General features: G+C 38.3%; 1 protein-coding gene across 14 annotated transcripts in view; it reads left to right on the top strand.

The window, feature by feature from the left end:
* The window catches only part of SERGEF (secretion regulating guanine nucleotide exchange factor), a 656301-nt gene that overhangs the window by 151550 nt on the left and 485271 nt on the right, over nucleotides 1-19480 (top strand). For 12 of the 14 annotated variants that reach the window (XM_029582880.1, XM_029582884.1, XM_029582885.1 and 9 more), the window contains one exon: nucleotides 15619-15655. In XM_029582880.1, coding sequence (XP_029438740.1) covers nucleotides 15619-15652 — 34 coding nt within the window. In that variant the 3' untranslated portion in view covers nucleotides 15653-15655. Of the gene's footprint in view, nucleotides 1-15618; nucleotides 15656-16532; nucleotides 18932-19480 lie in introns of those variants that run through there. The other 2 variants (XM_029582887.1, XM_029582882.1) reach the window with 2 other exon arrangements.

Here is a 19480-nt window from a genome sequence, read left to right as displayed (position 1 = left end):
GGAAAAGCACAAATATCACTTCACCTTTCATTAATTCCAGAAGAAGAGAATCTAACACTGAATGAAGAAGCGTTTCCGTATTATGCTTTTGTCTAAACCTACACTGAAACTGATATAAAATCTGATTTGATGATAAAAAATCAGAAAACTTGAGAATAAATCACTTTTTGTAAAAATTTGCCAAGAGTCATAGATAGTTTGCAATAAATTAAATGACAGCTTTTCTCGGGAAATTGAATCCGCTAAGCCTAGATACAATATCCTATATCAAGTAAGAGATCTTGGAGTCATTTTAGATAGTGAAGTAAGCTAGGCAAATTTTATTAATACTATTTTAAAAGAAGGATTTTTTAAGTTACATATTTTTTAAAAATTGAAGCCATTACTTCACGCTAATGATTTTAGAATAGTTTTACAGGCCTTGATTTTATCTAAATTGGATTATTGCAATGCTCTGTTTTTGGGTCTTCCAGCATCTTCCACTTACTTGTCCATTACAGTTACTTCAAAATTCTGCGGCTAGGCTATTAACAAATGCTAAAAGATATGACCACATAACACCAATTTTGAAAGATTTGCATTGGTTTCATTTAGGATAAAATATAATGTTAATTCACAAGACAATCTATAATGAGAATATTGAATGGTTCAATGCTGCTCTATGCCTACATATTCTTCAGCGTAATTTACGTTCTGCAGGAAAAGGTCTATTAACAATACCATCACCGAGAACTGCACATCTGAAATTAGTGAAAGATAGAGCGTTATCCTTGGCAGGCCCTGGTGTATGGAATGAATTACCATCTGAGTTGCGGCTGGAAAAAAATATGCAATCTTTTAAAAAGAACCTTAAAACATAGTTATTTTTACAGACTTTTACTTGATGTCTTAAAGAAGGTTCCAGGCTCTTATTTCATTTTATCTCATTGTATTTTGTTTTAATTTTTATTTGTTACTGATTGAAAAATTGCTTTATTGTATATGTATTATGCATTTTTTAGTATTATTTAGTAGTTTTAAGATATGGATTATGGATGTATTTTATTCTTTTGCTATTATCTATTATACACCGGTGTGAAGCTACCATGAACGTCGGTATAGAAAAAAAAATTAATAAATAAATAGATTTGATATCGGCTGATAACTTGACGGAAGTTGTGAATTCAAGTTCCTCTTTTTATATGCTGGGCGTATAGTTGCTTGCTTTAAGGCTGATGGCACTTCCCCTTCTTATGACAAATTGACTATGGGCCGGATTTTAAGAGGTACGCCCGATTTTATAACATGCGCACGCAGCTGCGCACATGTTATAAAATCTGGGGTCGGCGCGTGCAAGGGGGTGCACACTTGTGCACCTTGTGTGTGCCGAGCCCTTGCGCTCATGTTATAAAATCGGGCGCAGATTTGTGCGCGCCGGGTTGCACGCACAAATCTATGCCCACGTGTACCTATTAAAATCCAGCCCTAAGTATAGGAAACAAACAAGAAGTTTGATTTTTATGGAAAGAATTGTAACAATGCCTTTGGTATAAATATGGCACACTGCAAACAGCTGCTGCAAATTTTCATTGGCAATCTATGGGCATTCCATGAGTAACTTCATCGATTTATATGGAGATACGAGTGACTTACTAATCTGTGACTTTCTTAAGGGTCCACATTTACTGAAAAACTAAAAAGCCATGAGCCATGTTTTCTTATTTTTTTCCCCCTTAATAAAAGGAAGTGGAAGCACCATAGGAGTATAATAGTATGTAACAGGACAATATCAACAACCCTACTATGTGACCTCTCATCTCTGTGCTGTGTGATTGGTGGATGAGTGCTGGTACAGGAAATCAGGAAAGAGCTTCCTTCTATCACTGAAAGAAGTTTGTTTCAAGCAGTCAGTCTTTAGTTTGTCAAAGCTTTTAACGACATGGCTACCCTTGTAGGGCAACACCTACTGAAACGCATTAGATTATATTCCAAATTAAAACTGAACTCTCTTTAACCAATAAAAGTGTAACTGGCTATTCCTAAACGGTAGTCTTCCAGGGTAGGGCTATGAGTTATATGTGCAAGTTGCTGTTTTATAAGAGACTTATGTGAGTTCATATGTTAACTTATTCACACAATTTTATACCTGCTAATTATGTCATACAATTGATATCGGGCTCATCTGTTGTCAAGAATTGGTTGGGTGGGAGATGTAGGTGAACTGAAGAACTAGGAGGGTCTCGATCTGGAGAAGGACTGGGTGAACTAGTGGAAGTATCAGCAAACTGGTGATTTCAATTACGCCTGCATGTTTTAAAATATACCAACTTGCGTGCGAAAATCAGGGTTTTATGCAAGCAAGTTGAATTTTTTCGTGCATAAACTATACACTCGTATATTTCTAAAATAGGAAAAGTATGAGCTTCCAGTGCACTGAAATACACGGTTTCAGAGCATTGCAGGTATGTGCACATAAGCATACATATGCGCGTATGTTATAATTGTCTTGTCCGTAATGGGCCTGATTTTAAAAAGCATTTACTCGAGTAAAAACCAGGTTTACTGGAGTAAATTCACTTTACTTGAGTAAGTGGGTTTTTGAAAATTGCTACAATATATGCCATTGACTTGTCTATAGGATTTACTCACATAAGTGCACTTTACTTGAGTAAGTGGCTTTTGAAAATTGCTACAATAGTAGCTACATTTACGCATGTAACTCCTTTTGAAAATTACCCCCAGTGTGCGCAGGTTGTAAAATACTGAAGTTCTCCGCGTGGCCATATGCGCTCGTATATGGGGCCGCATGGAATTATTTGAAAGTTATCCTCAATATGTGCTAGCCCAAGCTAGAGCATTAGCAATTACGATTTAAAATAAATAAATGCCAATTTTTTTGAAGCTGCCAGTCTTCAGCTTGGATGCTTGTTGAGGAACCTGATATCAAAATAAATAGCCTCTATGATGTTATAATATAAGCACAACATAATGCAAATATTTTCAGTTCTGAAGCACTGAAGCAGGCAGCATTGACCTCTAATTTCTCCTGTGATTGGTCTACAGCATATACAATCCCAGATAGTGTTTGAGATTCAACAGATTTCTTTGGTATGAAATCAGAATTCTACATGATTCATATTTTCTTTTTATTTTCATTAGCAGCCCCTAGCCAAGATTCCCATTTTTCACTATGCTTTGGCAGCAGAAAATGTGATAGTAATTTTTTTTTTTAAATTTTTAAAATTGAATCCTTAAAGATTTTGCTGTGTGTGATCTTACTGTTTCCAGAGTGCTGACTTTTAAACTTTCTCACCATTGGTGAGATACTTTAGCCAAACAGAAGGAACTAAAACATCAGTGCTTCTCTTCGTATAGTGCAGTGTCATGTGAAGAGTACAGTAATGCTGAGATGTTCTGTGCATTTCAATAGATTTATGCCTGCAACGATATGAGAATGACTTTAATATTTCAGGAGCTATATGCACTGGTAGTGCAGCAGCTTCATTTTGAAGCTCAAGCACGTAATCGGTGCTTCTCAGAAGAAATCGGTTGAAATGGGTTTTATTTCTCTGAAATAGGAAAAGTTAAATTGCATGGAGGTAAATTTTCAAACAGCCACTGAATGGCTAAGACAGGCGGCTCTTTTTAGGATAATTCTCCAGCCCTGCACCTCTGCCGCTAAAACAAACCGTCTCCTGGATTCACGGTTCCCTCCCGCTCACCCTGACAGCCCTGCCTGCTGCTGGAATCCGGGATCCTCTTCCTCCTGCCTACTCGAGAAATAAAGCGAGGCAGCCCCTCCCACCTCTCAGAAGCCTTTCCTAATGCTGGCCAGCAGGAGGACACCCACCGTACCACCTCCTGGGCTAGCATTGACCAGGCAATGCCCTGTGCCAGGGCAGCAAGCGGTAAGGCTGTGTCCTGCCAGCCAATATTGCCCTCCCAGCCCCAGAACATCCCAAACGTTTGGGATGTTCTGGGGCTGGGAGGGCAAATTGAGTGAGGGGACGATCCTTAAGGCTCTTGTTTATTTTTAGATTATGTGGGGGCGGGAGAGGAAGGGGGTGAATCAAGGGGGGCTATCCCTGCTTTATTTTTATATTTGACTAGACAAAAGAGAATGCAGTCCAAAACAGAACTTAATAGGAGATATTTTCACTTAAATACATGTGTGTTTTTATGGCCATCATATGAGATGTCTTTGGACTGCATAAAAGGTCTTAGGTCCAAAAAAACATATTAAAGATATAATCATTGGTCATACAGACTCTCTCTTCCAAGTGATCAGTATTCTCCAGTACCTGGACTTCTCATAGTTAAGTGTTAAGTTTTTTACAAGCAGCAAGATTTGTTTGAATAAGATTTTTATTTCCATATATAAAATTCTCAAAAGTTTAAAGATATTGTTTGCCTGTATGATCAAACCTTTAATACAAACCTTTTATGCCATCCAAAGCCGTATCATATGATTGTCATAAAAAACAAACAAACCCACAAGCGTTTAAGTGAAAATATCTAAGTTCTTTGTTTTAGATTGTGGAGCATTTTGAGTGAAATTCTCTTTCTTTTCTAGTTCATTGTTTATTTTGCTTGTGGGCTCATAGATTTACATTATTTTTATATCGAGCAGAAGGGCTGTTCAGGCTCTTATTTATTTTGAAATTAGACAAGAGGGGAGGGGTGGATTGCCGGCTCTGGCCATAGGCAGAACTTTCTAAATTTAACCCGTATTTTCCTGCATGTAGTTCTAGCTTGCTAGCAGGCCGATCAAAAAAAAAAAACTGCGGAAGAGCCGGCGCTCCAGGGCGAGCACGCACTCTTCCGATGTGCGCCCAGGCACCTCTCCTGGGCACGCGATACAGTATTTAAATTAGTGCTGGCGCTAATAAGGAGGCGCTAGGAACTCTAGCGCATGCCTAGTGCCTCCTTATTAGCATAATTGGCTGTCAGCGGATCTGACAACTGATGCTTAATTTTACCGGCATCGGTTGTCAAACCCGCTGACAGCCATGGGTTCAGAAAACGGACGCCGGCAAAATTGAGCGTCCATTTTCCAACCCATGGGCCGCGGGCAGATTTATTTTTTTTTTAAAGAAGTTTTTTATTTATTTATTTTTTTTTGGTACCTCTGACTTAATATCGCTATGATATTAAGTCGGAGGGTGTACAGAAAAGCATTTTTTTCTGCTTTTCTGTACACTTTGGGCAGGCATTACTTTCTGAGAGTAAAATGTGTTGCTTGGCCGCACATCTTACTTTCTGTATTTTGGGTGACTAACTAATAGGCTCATCAGCATGCATTTGCATGTTGATAAGCGTTATTAGTTTTGGGGGGGGGGGGGTTTGGCCGCGGGTTTTCCATGCACTATTACCCTTTACAGTATAAGGGGTAATAGCGCGTCAAAAACGCGAGGCCAAATGGGGGCTAAACCGTGCGCTCGGCCGAGTACGCACCTTTCTGTATCGGCCTGTAAGTTAGCCAGCTTGCACTCATTTTCAGCACTAGCCAACTAACTTTCTTTACACAGCAGATAAATTTAGCTGCTAAGGGGGGGGGGGGGGGAGTTTTCATTTAAGGAGGGCTAGTTGCCTGACTCCCTAGTTTGGTGGCTAGATCCCCTTGAAAATAAAGCCACTAAGCCTTCTTAGGATGCTTTTCTTGATTGTCAGCTGAGAGTGAATTTCATTTCTTTTAAGCCTTCTTTTTTGTGATATCCTGCAAATAGTATGAGGTTTTAATCTTACATTTCAGATTGGATTATTGTGTTATGATTGATACTCTTGACAGTGTAGATTTCCACTTATTCATGCAGTGATAAAATAATCTAATAGGTCAGGCGATGCATGTCATGGTTTCTCAACTCCAGGCAGTGGGGATCACCAACCGGTCATATTTTGTGGATATTCAGTTTATATATGAATCAAATATGCATATAATGGATCAAATTTACATGCATGTTACCTGATTTACATGTAATGGATCAATTTGCATCAAGTTGCACTGTTCCGAAAATGTGGCTTCATTAGGGATTCCGAAGATCTAGGTGTGGGATTTCAGGAGAGAAAAAAAGGGAGTATTAAGGCAATTTGGGCTGGATTGAGAATCACACTCTGATTGCTGTAAAGGTTTAAAGTAGGTTGTAGATTTAAACTGGATTCTTGCTGCACAGGGATTAAGATTGGAATATTAATCTGCTGTGGAATTTGGATCAGGTTGGAAGAATTGAAAGTTTCCTTGTTTTCAGCACCTCCCAGTTCAATTTGTTCATGTTTTAAGTATCTATTTATTCGATGTATATTCTGTCTTTCAGGTACTTAAGGCAGATTATGCCATCAGTTCTGATAATAATTCCAGGTTACAATGTTGCATTATGATTTTCTGTTGTGGAATAGAAAGCCATATTTTGAGGTGGAAGAATCAAAATAGGACTTTTAAGCTGAGGATGATGATGGAAATTTTGGCCTTCCGTGCTGGTAAAGAACCATGCGACAGTTGTATGAAAATATGATTCTTCATGAACCTGGTTTAGTCCTTCAGGACTCCCAGGGAGGGAGGATGTGACATAGGGTAGAGCAGACTCACAAATTTCAAACCTGTTGCTAGTAATCTGAACCTAATCATTTAAAACAGTTGCAGTACCTGAAGACTGGAGGGTGGCCATTTAATGCCGATTTTTTAAAAATGGGCTCCAGTGGTGATCTGGGATATTATAGACTCGCAAGCCTGATGTTGGTGCTGGGCAGAATGATAGAAGCTATTCTTAAAAATAAAATTATAAAAGAATAGACAGACATGGCTTAATGGGGAAGAGTCCACATGATTTTAGCAAAGGGAACTCTTGTCTTACCAATCTATTAGAAATGTTTGAAGTTATAAATAAACATGTAGATAAAGATGAGCCAGCTGGTATAGTCTGTTTGGATTTTAAGAAGGCATTTGACAAAAGTCTCTCATGAGGAAATTACAAAATCATGGGATAGGAGACGGTGTCTAATTGGGAATTGGGAAATGGTTAAAAGACAGGAAACAGAGTATGGCTAGACGATCAGTTTTCCAAATGGAGAAGGGTCAATAGTGGAGCAGCCCAGAAATCTGTACTGGGACCAATGCAGTTTTACATATTCATAAATGATCTGGAAAAGGGAGCAACGAGTGAGGTGATCACATTTGCAGATGATCACAAAATTATTCAGTTGTTAAAACAACAGTGGGTTGTGAGGAATTGCAGAAGGACTTTGCAAGACTAGAAGACAAGGCATAAGAAATGCCATGTTGGGTCAGACCAAGGTCCATCGAGCCTTGCATTTTGTCTCTGACAGTGGCCAGTCTGGATCACAAGTATTCATTAGATCCCCAATAATTGATCTGTTTCTTATATCTCACTCCCAGGAATAAGTGCTGGTTTCCCAACTCTACCTGGCTAATAACTATTTATGGACTTTTCCTTCAGGAGCTTGTCTAGTTCTCTTTTGAACCCCACTATTAGTTGCTTGACCACCCTGTCCGGCAACAGATTTCATAGTTTGATTGTGGGCTGAATGAAAAAGTACTTTGTTTTAAATCTGCCGGTTACTAGTTTCATGGAGTGTCCCTTAGCCTAGTGTTTGAAAGTTTAAATAACCATTCCCTATTTATCAGTTCCACTCCACTCATGAGTTTATAAATTTCAATCATATCCCTTTTAGGTCATCTCTTTTCCAAGTTAAAAAGCCCCCATCTGTTTAGCCTTTCTCCATAAGGGACCTTTTCCATGCCCATTATCATTTTTGTCATCCTTCTCTGTAACTTTTCTGTTTCCACTATTTTTTTTTTTTAGATAGGGTGACCAGAATTGCACATAATACTCAAGGTACAGTCGTACCATGGATCTATTCAAAAACATTATGATATTCTCAGTTTTGTTCTCTATTCTTTTCCAAATGGCAGATAAAATTCCTTTCTAAATGCTGGATTAAATTCAATATGGAAAAGTGAAAATTAGTGCACACAGAAAAAAATAATATCAAATACAGATACACAATGTTGGATTCCATATTGGTAATCATGACCCAGGAAAAGGGCCTTGGAGTCATTGTGCACAGTACTTTGAAATCCTTGACTCAATGTGAGATGATGGCCAAAAAAGCAAATAGAATATTAGGAGTTATTTGGAAAGGAGTAGAGAATAAAACAGAGTGTATCATATTTTTTCTGTATTAAACCACGGTGCTACCACTCTTTGGGCCAGATTTAAAGATTTAGGCGCGGGCGTAGATTTGCGTGCGCAACCCAGCACGCACAAATCTACGCCTGATTTTATAACATGTGCGCGCAGCTGCGCGCATGTTATAAAATCCGGGGTCAGCGCACGCAAGGGGTGCACACTTGTGCATCTTGCGCGCGCCGAGCCACGCAGCCTTCCTCCGTTCCCTTCGAGGCCGTTCCGAAATCGGAGCGGCCTCGGAGGGCCCCTCTTACCTTACCTCTTACCTTTAACTTATAAGTTGCGCCTGCCTCTGGGCAGGCATAGGTTGTGTGCGCCGGCCGATGGCTGGCCCGCTATGCCTGAAGGCTCCGGCCCCGCCCATGCCCCACCCCCGGAGTGCCCTGCCCACACCCTGCCCCCTTTTTCAAGCCCCGCGACATGTGCGCATCGCCGGGCCTATGCAAAATAGGCTTGGTGCGCACAGGAGGGGTTTTAAAGGGAAATACGCGTGTAACCCTTTTAAAATCCGCCCCTTTGAGTATTGAGTAGAATTTGGTTTTCTCATCTGAAAGAGACAGTTTGGAAAAGATGCAGAGAAGGGCAACAAAAATGATAAAGGGAATGGAACTGCTCTCTTATGAAGAAAGGCCAAACAGATTACGGCTCTTCAGTTTGGAAGACAAACAACTGAGAGGGGATAAAATAGAGGTTTATAAAATCTTGAGTGGGGTGGAACAGGTAAATAAGATAGGACTAAGACTAGGGGGCACTCTATGAAACAAACAGGCATCAGATTTAAAACAAATTGGAGAAAGTATTTTATTCACTCAACGCATAATTAAGATATGAAATTTGTTGTTGAAGGATGTGGTCAAGGCGTCTAGCATAGTGGGTTTAAAAGAGGTTTGGATAAGTTCTTGAAGGAAAAGCCTTTAAACCATTATTAGCCAAGTAGACTTGGGAAAGCTACCATTTATCCCTGGGAGTGAGCAACAAGGAATAGATCTATTCTTTGGGATGTGCCAGGTACTTGTGAACTGTATTGACCACAGGAGATAGGATGCTGGGCTTACTGGGCCTTGATCTAATCAGCATGGCATATCTTCTGCTCTTAAATCCTTAATTCTATTGTTGCATGAATAGGATTCTTAATTGTTTTATGAAGAAGATGGAAAGAGGATTCATTGCACTGTGTAGCTGAAGCATGATTCTTTTTAAATTAAATTTTATATTTATCACATTTTTGCAAAATTTCCAAGGTAACATTTCTTGAAATGAAATAGCATTGTATGTCCAAAACATACTCAAAGTAATCTAGAAGAAAATAAGATATACATATATTCATCCTACCATCCAAGCTGAAGCATGATTCTAATAAACAGCAGCTGTTAGCATTCTCCTGAGGTGCTGTTATTAATGAGTGTTGCTAGATTGCTAAAATAGAGAGAAATATGATAAAAATTAAAAGTGGAAGGCACACATCATTGGAACATTTTTGACACAATCTTGGTGCTTATTAAAAATGAAATACTGGCGTGTATTAACAGTGATATTATTTGGTATCATTGTTTTTTGCTTCAGATTCAGCTTATATCTAGTCTTCAACAGCAGTATTCCTCCACTGCTTGTTGGTATTCTGTGATGGCTCTAATGCTAGGGAAGACTATTTTCAGTGGCATCAAGCCGCTTTAATATTGATTAAAGGCTAAACGATTGGCATTCAAAAAGTGTAAAGGAACGCAAACTGGGAATAATATCTGGTGAAGCTGAAAGAGGCGAGGAAAGAAATCAGGATAGCAAAAGCTCAAGTGGAAGAAAGGATTTCTAAAGAGGTAAAACAAGGTAATTGCACAGAGCAGCAGATACTACCGTAAGAAGATTTCTGGGTAGACTGGATGGACCATTTGGTCCTTTTCTGTTGTTATGACTATGTTACTATGAGGTCACAAAACATTTTTCAGATATATCAGACAAAGGAGAAAGGCCAGAGGTGATACTATAAAGATTGAAAGTAGGCAAAGAGCAATGTATGGAGAAAGATGGGGGAAAAGCTGAAATATTAAACAAATACTTGTTTGGTGTTCACTAAATGTGCTGGAGAAAGATCATTGTTGGTTGGCAAGAGTAAGGATGGGAGTGGGGAAAGAGAGTGTTTGGGTGGAGCTATCAAAACTGAAAGTGAGCAAAGCCAAGGGGCTGATGGAATACATCCCAGGATACTAAGGGAGCTCAGGGAGGTGCTGGTGGTTCTGCTGAAGGACCTGTTCAATAGAACCATGGAGACGGGAGTGGTGCTGCAAGGTTGGAGAAGGGTGGTTGTGATCTTGCTTCACAAAAGTGGGACTGGAAACTACCTCAGGAGTGGGAAAATTTAATGAAGATTTCTCTGAAGAAAGAATAGTGAACTATCTACAATCCAATGGGCTGCAAGATCCGAGGCAACATGGATTTACCAGAGCAAAGTTCTGCCGATGAAATCTGATTGATTTTTTGATTGCGTGACTAGAGAATTAGATAAAGGGTGAACATGTGATGTGATTTACCTGGATTTTAGTAAAGCTTTCAATATGTTCCATATCAGAGGCTCATGAACAAAATGAGAAGCCTGTAAGTGGGTCCCAAGGTGGTGGAATGGATTAAAAATTAGTTGCATGACAGACATCAGCAAGTAGTGGTAAACAGAACCTACTCTGAGGAGGGAAGAGTGAGAAGTGGATTGCTTCTGTGAAATATTTTTGAGAGTAATATTGCAGTGGGGGATAGAAAGTAAAGGCTGTGGTTTCTTCTTATATGGCATTCCTGTTTTGTGATCCAAATTTGTGTGTTGAGCTGTTTTATTGTATTAATGCTTTTGTTTGTGTTTCCTTTGATTATATGTTTGTTTCAGACCTCTAACTGAAATATTTACTAAAGCATTCCCTTCACCTGACTCTACAATAATCATAGGAGACTTTAACCTACATGTAGATAACACACCTAAAACTACAGCATGTGAAATCTTTTTAGATACTATGAAAGCAATGGGTTGATCACAATTTGTAACCTACCCCTCTCATAAAGAGGACACATCCTTGACCTAATATTTGCCAATCACAATAATTGCCTAATTGATTCTTCTCACAATATATTGCCCTGGACTGATTACCAACTAATAAAAGCAGAAATAATCCTTCTCAACATAAAGCAAACAAACTCAAATAACAATCAATCTTTCACCTACAGAAAAAAGAACCAAAAATACTTGAAGAAACAATAAAAAAATTAATTGATTTTAATCAAGATAATGCCTGCACAGCTTTTGACTCCTGGGATAAAATCATCCATGAAATAGCAGATAAACTAAGCCCAGTCCAGACAAAAATATTCCAAAAAGAACATAATACCTCTAAATAAAAGAAAGCATGGTACAGCGAAAAGCTAAGTCACACTAAACAGACAGTAAGAAAATCTGAAAAACAATGGCAGAAATGCAAATCTACAGAATCCCTAGAAAGGTACGATCCCTACTAACAAAATACCGCGAATAAAGAAAATAAAAATTACTATGCAAACAGATTCTTGATGTAATATTCAATTCCAAATTACTCTTTGAAAACAGTTATTTATGTATTTATTTATTTGTTGAGTTTAGAAATGTAATCAAGGACCCATCTTCCTCCATCTCGAACAGCAACTTCTTTTCAAAGAATTCCTGCAAAGAATGTGCCACTTCTTTGTTAGACAAAATCAATAGGTTAAAAATACAATTCTCCAACTGCTCGCTAACAAAAGAACCTGAAGAAAAACATGGAACAAGCAAAATGGAACGAATTTGACTTAGTATCTAAACTTGAAATTAACCAAATCATGACAAAAATTAAGCCTGCTATATACCCACGGGACCCAATTCCTGCAAGTTCCCTGCAAATAGTACACAGCGTAATCTTTCCAACAATCACAGCCATAATCAGCTACCTACTCTCAGAAGGATCGGTCCCTGCTGGGGCAAAACAAGCAGTGATTAAACCAATCCTAAAAAATAAAATTGGCAGAATTGACAATTGGGACGATTATCGACCAATATCCAACTTGCCTTTTATTGCAAAAGTCCTAGAGAAAGCAGTTTTCTCCCAAATAGAAAATCAGCTAGAAAACAATAATATCCTATATCCAAATCAATTTGGATTAAAAAAAATCGTTCAACAGAAACTTTATTCATCTCTTTAACAGACCCTATACTACAGGGGTTTGAATATGATGAATCTTATATCCTGGTACTAATTGATTTAATGGCAGCCTTTGACACTGTGGACCATACCCTGCTATGCCAACAGTTGAGAAAAATTGGAATTGACGGAAATGTTATCACATGGTTCTCTTCCTTCCTATCAGATATGTCATTCCAATTCAGACTGGGCAATCACATATCTGACAACTTCACAATGGAAACAGGAATCTCCCAAGTTTCAGTACTCTTGACACTATTCAACATTTATATGCTGCCTCTGTGTACATTACTAGTGGAACTAGGAATCAACTTCTTCTTATATAGAGAGGACATTCATTTCTACATTCCATTCAACAAATCACTTGCAAAAACTGCATTGACTCTTTCTACATACATGAAGGCAATACAACAAAAACTATCCCAGCTGAAATTAACAATAAACACAAATAAAACTGAAATCGCATGGATACAGAGACACTCCTCTATAATCGAACTCCCACCCCTAGAATTGGGTAATTTTAACATTACACATTCAGATCAAGTATGGGATCTGGGAATACAGATTGATGAGAACTTTTCAATGAAAAAGCACATTTATTTATTTATTTATTTTTGGTTTTTATATACCGGAAGTTCCTGTATACAATACATATCACTCCGGTTCACATTTAACAGAGATAACTATCGCCGGGGAGGCGGTTTACAAGGAACATATCGTATATAATAAACGGATAATCTAAAATAAAGTACAATCAATTATGAAACAACTAAGATCAACTTAGAACACAACTTGGAACATATAACTGAAGTAATATAAGCAATATGGACATTACATTATTGTTGTAATGTCCATAATGTCCAGGAAGGAAAAGATGTGTTCATTCCGTCATCGTGAGTATAAGAACCGTGCAGATTCAGACATCTTTATTGGCATGTCAATTTTAAATGATGCAACATAATAGCATGATTAAAAGGGTAGAAAAGAAGGGGAAACAATTACAAAATGGTAAGGTACAGTTCACAGAAAGTACAGTATGAGGGCAATAGCTTAGGGTTTGGTACAGGTGGGTGTTTTCCCCAATCGCATTTCATTTCTAGCCTGTTTATGTTTATGTTTATGTTTGTTTATGTTTTCTACATAAACAAACTTATCAAAACAAGCTGAGAATATTACATTGGCTGAAACCATTACTAACTTTACAGAACTTCCACACAGTTTTACAAACACTAATATTTTCAAACATAGATTACTGCAGCTCCCTATTACTAGGCCTACATTCAGGACAATTAATAACACTACAGTTATTACAAAATGCCTCAGCAAAACATAGAAACATAGAAATGTCGGCAGAAGAAGACCAAACGAACCTTCCAGCCTGCCTAGCAAGCTTTTACACTTTTTTTTTCCTCATACTTATCTGTTACTCTTGGCCCTTAGTAACCTTTTGTTTCTGTTTCCCTTCTACCCCTGCCATTAATGTAGAGAGCAGTGCTGGAACTGCATCTAAGTGAAGTATCTAGTTTAATTGGTATGGGGTAGTAACCGCCACAATAAGCAAGCTACTCCCACGCTTATTTGTTTACCCAGCCTATGCAATTCAGTCCTTGTTGGTTATTGTCTGAATATAAATCCACTTTTCTTAATTCCCCCTGCCGTTGAAGCAGAGAGCTACGCTGGATATGCATTGAAAGTGAAGTATCAGGCTTAATTGGTTTGGGGTAGTAACCGCCATAACAAGCAAGCTACACCCATGCTTATTTGTTTACCCAGACTATGTAATTCAGTCCTTGTTGTTGTTGTCTGAATATAAATCATCTTTTCTTCATTCCCCCTGCTGTTGAAGCAGAGAGCTACGCTGGATATGCATTGAAAGTGAAGTATCAGGCTTATTTGGTTTGGGGTAGTAACCGCCGTAACAAGCAAGCTACTCCCTGCTTTTTTGTGAATGCAAATCCTTTTTTCCACATTTCCTCTTGCCATTGAAGCTTAGAGCAATGTTGGAGTCACATTAACCATGTGTATGTTTATAGAATAAGGTTATTATCTCCAGGTAGTAGCCGTCATTCCCGCAAGCCACCATCTCTTCATTCACATCCTCTAGACTTTATGGATCCACAGTGTTTATCCCATGCCCCTTTGAAGTCCTTCACAGTTTTAGTCTTCACCACTTCCTCCGGAAGGGCATTCTAGGCATTCACTACCCTCTCCATGAAGAAATACTTCCTGACATTGGTTCTGAGTCTTCCTCCCTCGAGTTTTAAATCATGACCTCTGGTTCTGTTGATGTTTTTGCAGTGGAAAAGGTTTGTCATTGACTTTGGATCATTAAAACCTTTCAAGTATCTGAAGGTCTGTATCATATCACCCCTGCTCCTCCTTTCCTCCAGGGTATACATATTTAGATTCTTCAATCTCTCTTCATAAGGCATTCGATGAAGACCATACACCTTTTTGGTCTCCCTTCTCTGTACCGCCTCCATTCTGTCGTTGTCCCTTCGGAGATACGGTCTCCAGAACTTTTATTAGGGACAAGGAAATATGACATACAACCGCCTCACTGATAACACTGTACTGGCTACCAGTACAATCCAGAATTCATTATAAAGTATTAACACTAATTTTCAATATTATCAACGGCATAAACCCTGGCCTATTAGGAGTGACACTTCAACCGTACACACCACAGCGAACACTAAGATCACAAAGCAAAGGACTATTAACTGTACCAATAACGTGGAGTATACATCTAACACAAATAAGAAACAAAATGTTCTCCATTGCGGGCCAAAAGTTATAGAATTCTCTACCAGAGACATTATGTATGATAACAGAACGAAAGCGTTTCAAACGTGGACTGAAAACATGGCTCTTCAGAAATGCATATGATTTAACTTAAAATATCAATATGCTGATAACTTCACTTTCAAAAATCATAGATAACATTAGCAGAATTAGTAATAAACAATAAGCAATGTAAAGTACCTGATGATAATTTACTAATGTGTGAATGAAGTTAAAATGAAACTGATAGATTACAAAATACTATCCTAGCCCCCTAGTTAACATGTATATGATGTTGTGTTGACCTAGAATGTACTGGCTCTCTATATATCTTGGTTTTGTTTTTTTCTCTATCTGATGTTTAACGAGGAATGTTCTTTCAAGTAAAATATATGGCAGTCTTGAGCTCAATGCTTGTTTACGAGGAAGAGGTTCCCTTTCATTCACCCAACTTTCTTTTACAGATTGCATGTGGATCGGAGCACAACCTGGCTGTAACTGGTAAATTTCCTTCTCATTTTTTAACTTGTCTGCTGGAAAATAAGGTAAATGAAATTCTAAGGAAAATCATGAATCTCGCCTCACAATATTTTAGTTCTCAGTGGTTGACATAAAAGTACAGTAGGATGCTGGTGTGTGGTGTACTTGTTGCGCACAGTTGGGAGCGAAGACACCAGGGGATTTAGAACCTGCATGATCTTGTTTTCAGGAAGCTAGAGTTGTCGTTAGGTTTGGTATAATAATTCAGCATAATGTGAAACAGTATTAGAATTTCACTTCCCGTGCCTGTATCCTTTAATGAAAATAGAAGGATATTGTTTACTCGGTGGTACAGTTATATAAGGAAAAATATTTCCTTATTTCAGGGTATTAATATATTTTCTTCAGGAGATTTGCAAGCAAATTAATTCTCCCATCATTTGCACTATTATTGTATTCATCGCAGTCTGATCTATACCAATGTACTGTGTTAAAAAAAAAATGTCAGATGAGGATTACATTACACCTATTCTGTACCAAGAATAACTCGTGCCTTTATCACTTCTAGGGCCCAGTTTGAGGACTGGGCAAAACTAATCCTACTAATTAGAAAATGGCAGGTATTTTACATATGTAATAATTTTGCATTCACTCCAAATTTCACATTTGGACAAAAACGTGTATAATTTCTACCGCGGTAGAAAGAAAAAGTTAGCCAAATAATGTAAGTCATGCTGAATTGTGCAGGACAAAACTTGTGCAAAATAATTGCACCTGTTAAAGGATGTGCAGATAATGCTGCTGAACTTTTGCCCAATACTGAAATCTGTAGTTTTTCCAATGCAAGCAATAATTTGTATTCTTTCAATGCTCCCTTTGTCTCGTTTTGTTTCCACAGTCTTCCTCCGCTCTCCAAGTAGACAGTAATAAACAGCTGAATCCATTAAAGGATAATACCAGAGTGTTTTGGCTTCCTGAATCCATTATAGGATAATACAATTCCATTGTGATTTCTTCCTCCTGGAGAAAGCTAATTTTCTCAGTTGCATGACTTGTGCAAAAATGACTCTTCGAAAGGGTAAAACTGAAATAGGTTTCTTTGTAACACTATAGAAAAATACACTCCCAGTTGACACTGCAATCAAACATAATCATTTGGATAAAAAGTTCTACAAAAAATGATGCTTTCAGAAAACTCCCAGTATTTTTTGGTTGCATCCAGAAAGGTGGGCTAAAAGGAAATCATCAGCCAAGCTTGGACAAACAAAAAAATCAAGGGATTTCATTGGGATTTACTTTGCTCCTGTAAGTCTGAGCTCTTCTTTAATGTTCATTCCGTCCCTCGTCCATTCCCTTGCTCAGTTATCGATGTTGCTACCCAGACACTTCCAATATTTTTGAATGTTAGTCATTTAGGGATTCAGCTGCACCACCTCTTCCCTAACTCCTCAGCACAAAGCAGAGGCGTTGCTAGATAACTAAAAAAAAAAAAATCTGGGGCACAGGCCCAAAAACCTCCCCCTTCCCTCCACCCCCCAAGATGTTGATAATTAACTCATCATGATCTCCCTCCCTAGAACAATCCTATAAAAACACATAATTGAACATCACACTTTTAAATATTAAATTCTAAATGATCTCTATTTTACATTCCCATGAAGTCATTCTATATATGACCTGTGACAGGGAAACGACCCAGTTAGTTTGATCCCGGCGGGAGTCCCATTGCTCTCTTCACACCCACCTCTTTACCTCAGTCCATATGGAGAGACAAAACTTGATTGTCGCAAAGTGCTGGGCATGTATGACTTTGGGATCTCTAGACAGAAGGACTTTCTTTGCAACAAAAAACCCCTGGGCCACTTCAACCATCTGGTAAAACTACCACTAAAATTATTCAAGAGCATCAATCAAAAAAGTTCCTTTCTTGAGAATGAAGTCTGGGGTCTATACAGTATAGGACAGAAACCCAATATAAACCCTGCACCTCGAGTTCTACAGTACCCTACATTTACAGAAACTCCTGAGCAAAGGGTGCAGAGCAGTAGGGCACGTCCTCTTACCACTTACTATAGAAAAATAATATTCAAATTCTGTGGTATCTCACTGTAACACAACACATTAGCACAAATCGTTACCATTGTGTAATAATTCATTGTGTAATAATTCAAAACCCTGCAAAATTGTACTCAGAACCTGTAGCATACCTGCCATACCATAACACACTAACTTCCAGAGTCAAACAGAGAAAAGGCAACATGGCAAAAATTACATCAGGCCCTAAAACACCAATACATCTTCTACCAGGAAAACAGAACAAGTCAGACTGCTGTAGATCCCTACACAGAAACTACATGCTAGTGGAATACCTCACTTCGGTCACACATGCAGAAAATAGACAAATCCTAACCAAATATGGAATAAAGAGACCATAAAGTAGAAATAGAAACATGCAGAGTCAAACTCAACTAGAAACCACAATAAGCCAGACTCTGTATGCAGTGCAACAACGGAAAAAAAGGAACATCACCATTCCTTGTTAAACATCAAATAGAGAAAAAACAAAACCAAGGTATATAGAGCCAGTACTTAAATTAAGAGACCATCATAATTAGGGGTTATAAATATTTGCTAAATAACTGTTCCATAGAGAAACATAGGAACACTTAGCATAACCAGTACTACCCCTTCGTTTGAATTAATCATTTGTCCCCAAAATGTTCAAAATAAATTGTATCTGTATTTTTTCCTTGCCAATAGAAATATATAAAAACCAACCACTTATCTCGAAGGTACAGACAGAAATATCCAATTTCTTTACAGAGGGAAAGATTGTGGAAGCCTCTGAATATAAAACCGTAAAAGTGCCTGACGAGCTACGCGTTTCGGTTCCTCCTCAAATGCATCAGATTTTTGTTAAAACCTGCCAGAAGCACTTAAGGGGCGTTACATAAGGTAGCTGGCCTAAGTTACAGCAATTTTCAAACTGGACTTAAGTGCATGAGTTCGCTTTGCAAATTAGCCCAGCAAAATTATGCGCACACAATTACAACTACCATTTTGCTCATGTAAGTTTTGCCAAGAGAATTTACACACATTTTTTAAATAAAAAAAGTATGTGCGTGAGTCTCAAACCTGCCTGGACTGCATTCCCAAGAACACCTCTCACCTATGGGTGTAAAAGCATGTGCTTACAGTTCGCATGTGCACTGTAATTATATGCCCATTCCAGAGCCATTTCTCTAATTTATTTGCGGAACTCCGTTTGAAAATTTCCCTCCCTATACATAATGGAAGCAATTTTGTAACAGCCTGTTTAATAAAGTCAAGTAACAGTTTTCAAAGCGAACTTACATATGTTTTTTTTTCAACATTACCCCACCAAAAACTGTCCACTCACAATTACACCACTCAGAAATTTTGGGGGAAAATTTATACAGGTATTTTTGAAAATGCAAAAGTTTGCGCTTAAGTGCTCGGTCCAGGTAGACTTCCACGTTTGAAGGACATACACACGTATCAGGTGGGTAATGTTATGACAAACAATTTCCATGGCTAAAGCACTGTTTTACCCTCGCAAATGGCTTTGGAAGTTACCCTCAATGTATTCAATTGAACATATAGCATAATACCATATAAATATGCTGTGTAAAGTTAAGTATTTTTATTGCCCGCCTGTGTTTTGTGAGATTATGATTTTCCTTAAAGTTACATAAATGTTAGACAGCATTTACTAGGTAGTTTTGTAAAGAATTGAAAAAAATATTCACACGGGTTGATTTTAAGAAAGGTGCGCGCGGGGAAAACGGGGGTTACCCGTGTGGCCGGGCCTTGCGCACGCCGCGT

The sequence above is a fragment of the Rhinatrema bivittatum genome, chromosome 17 (assembly GCF_901001135.1).
Source record: "Rhinatrema bivittatum chromosome 17, aRhiBiv1.1, whole genome shotgun sequence".
Lineage (NCBI taxonomy): Eukaryota > Metazoa > Chordata > Amphibia > Gymnophiona > Rhinatrematidae > Rhinatrema > Rhinatrema bivittatum.
The sequence above is the reverse complement of the archived record's forward strand: the minus strand, read 5'-3'. Positions and strand labels throughout refer to the sequence as shown.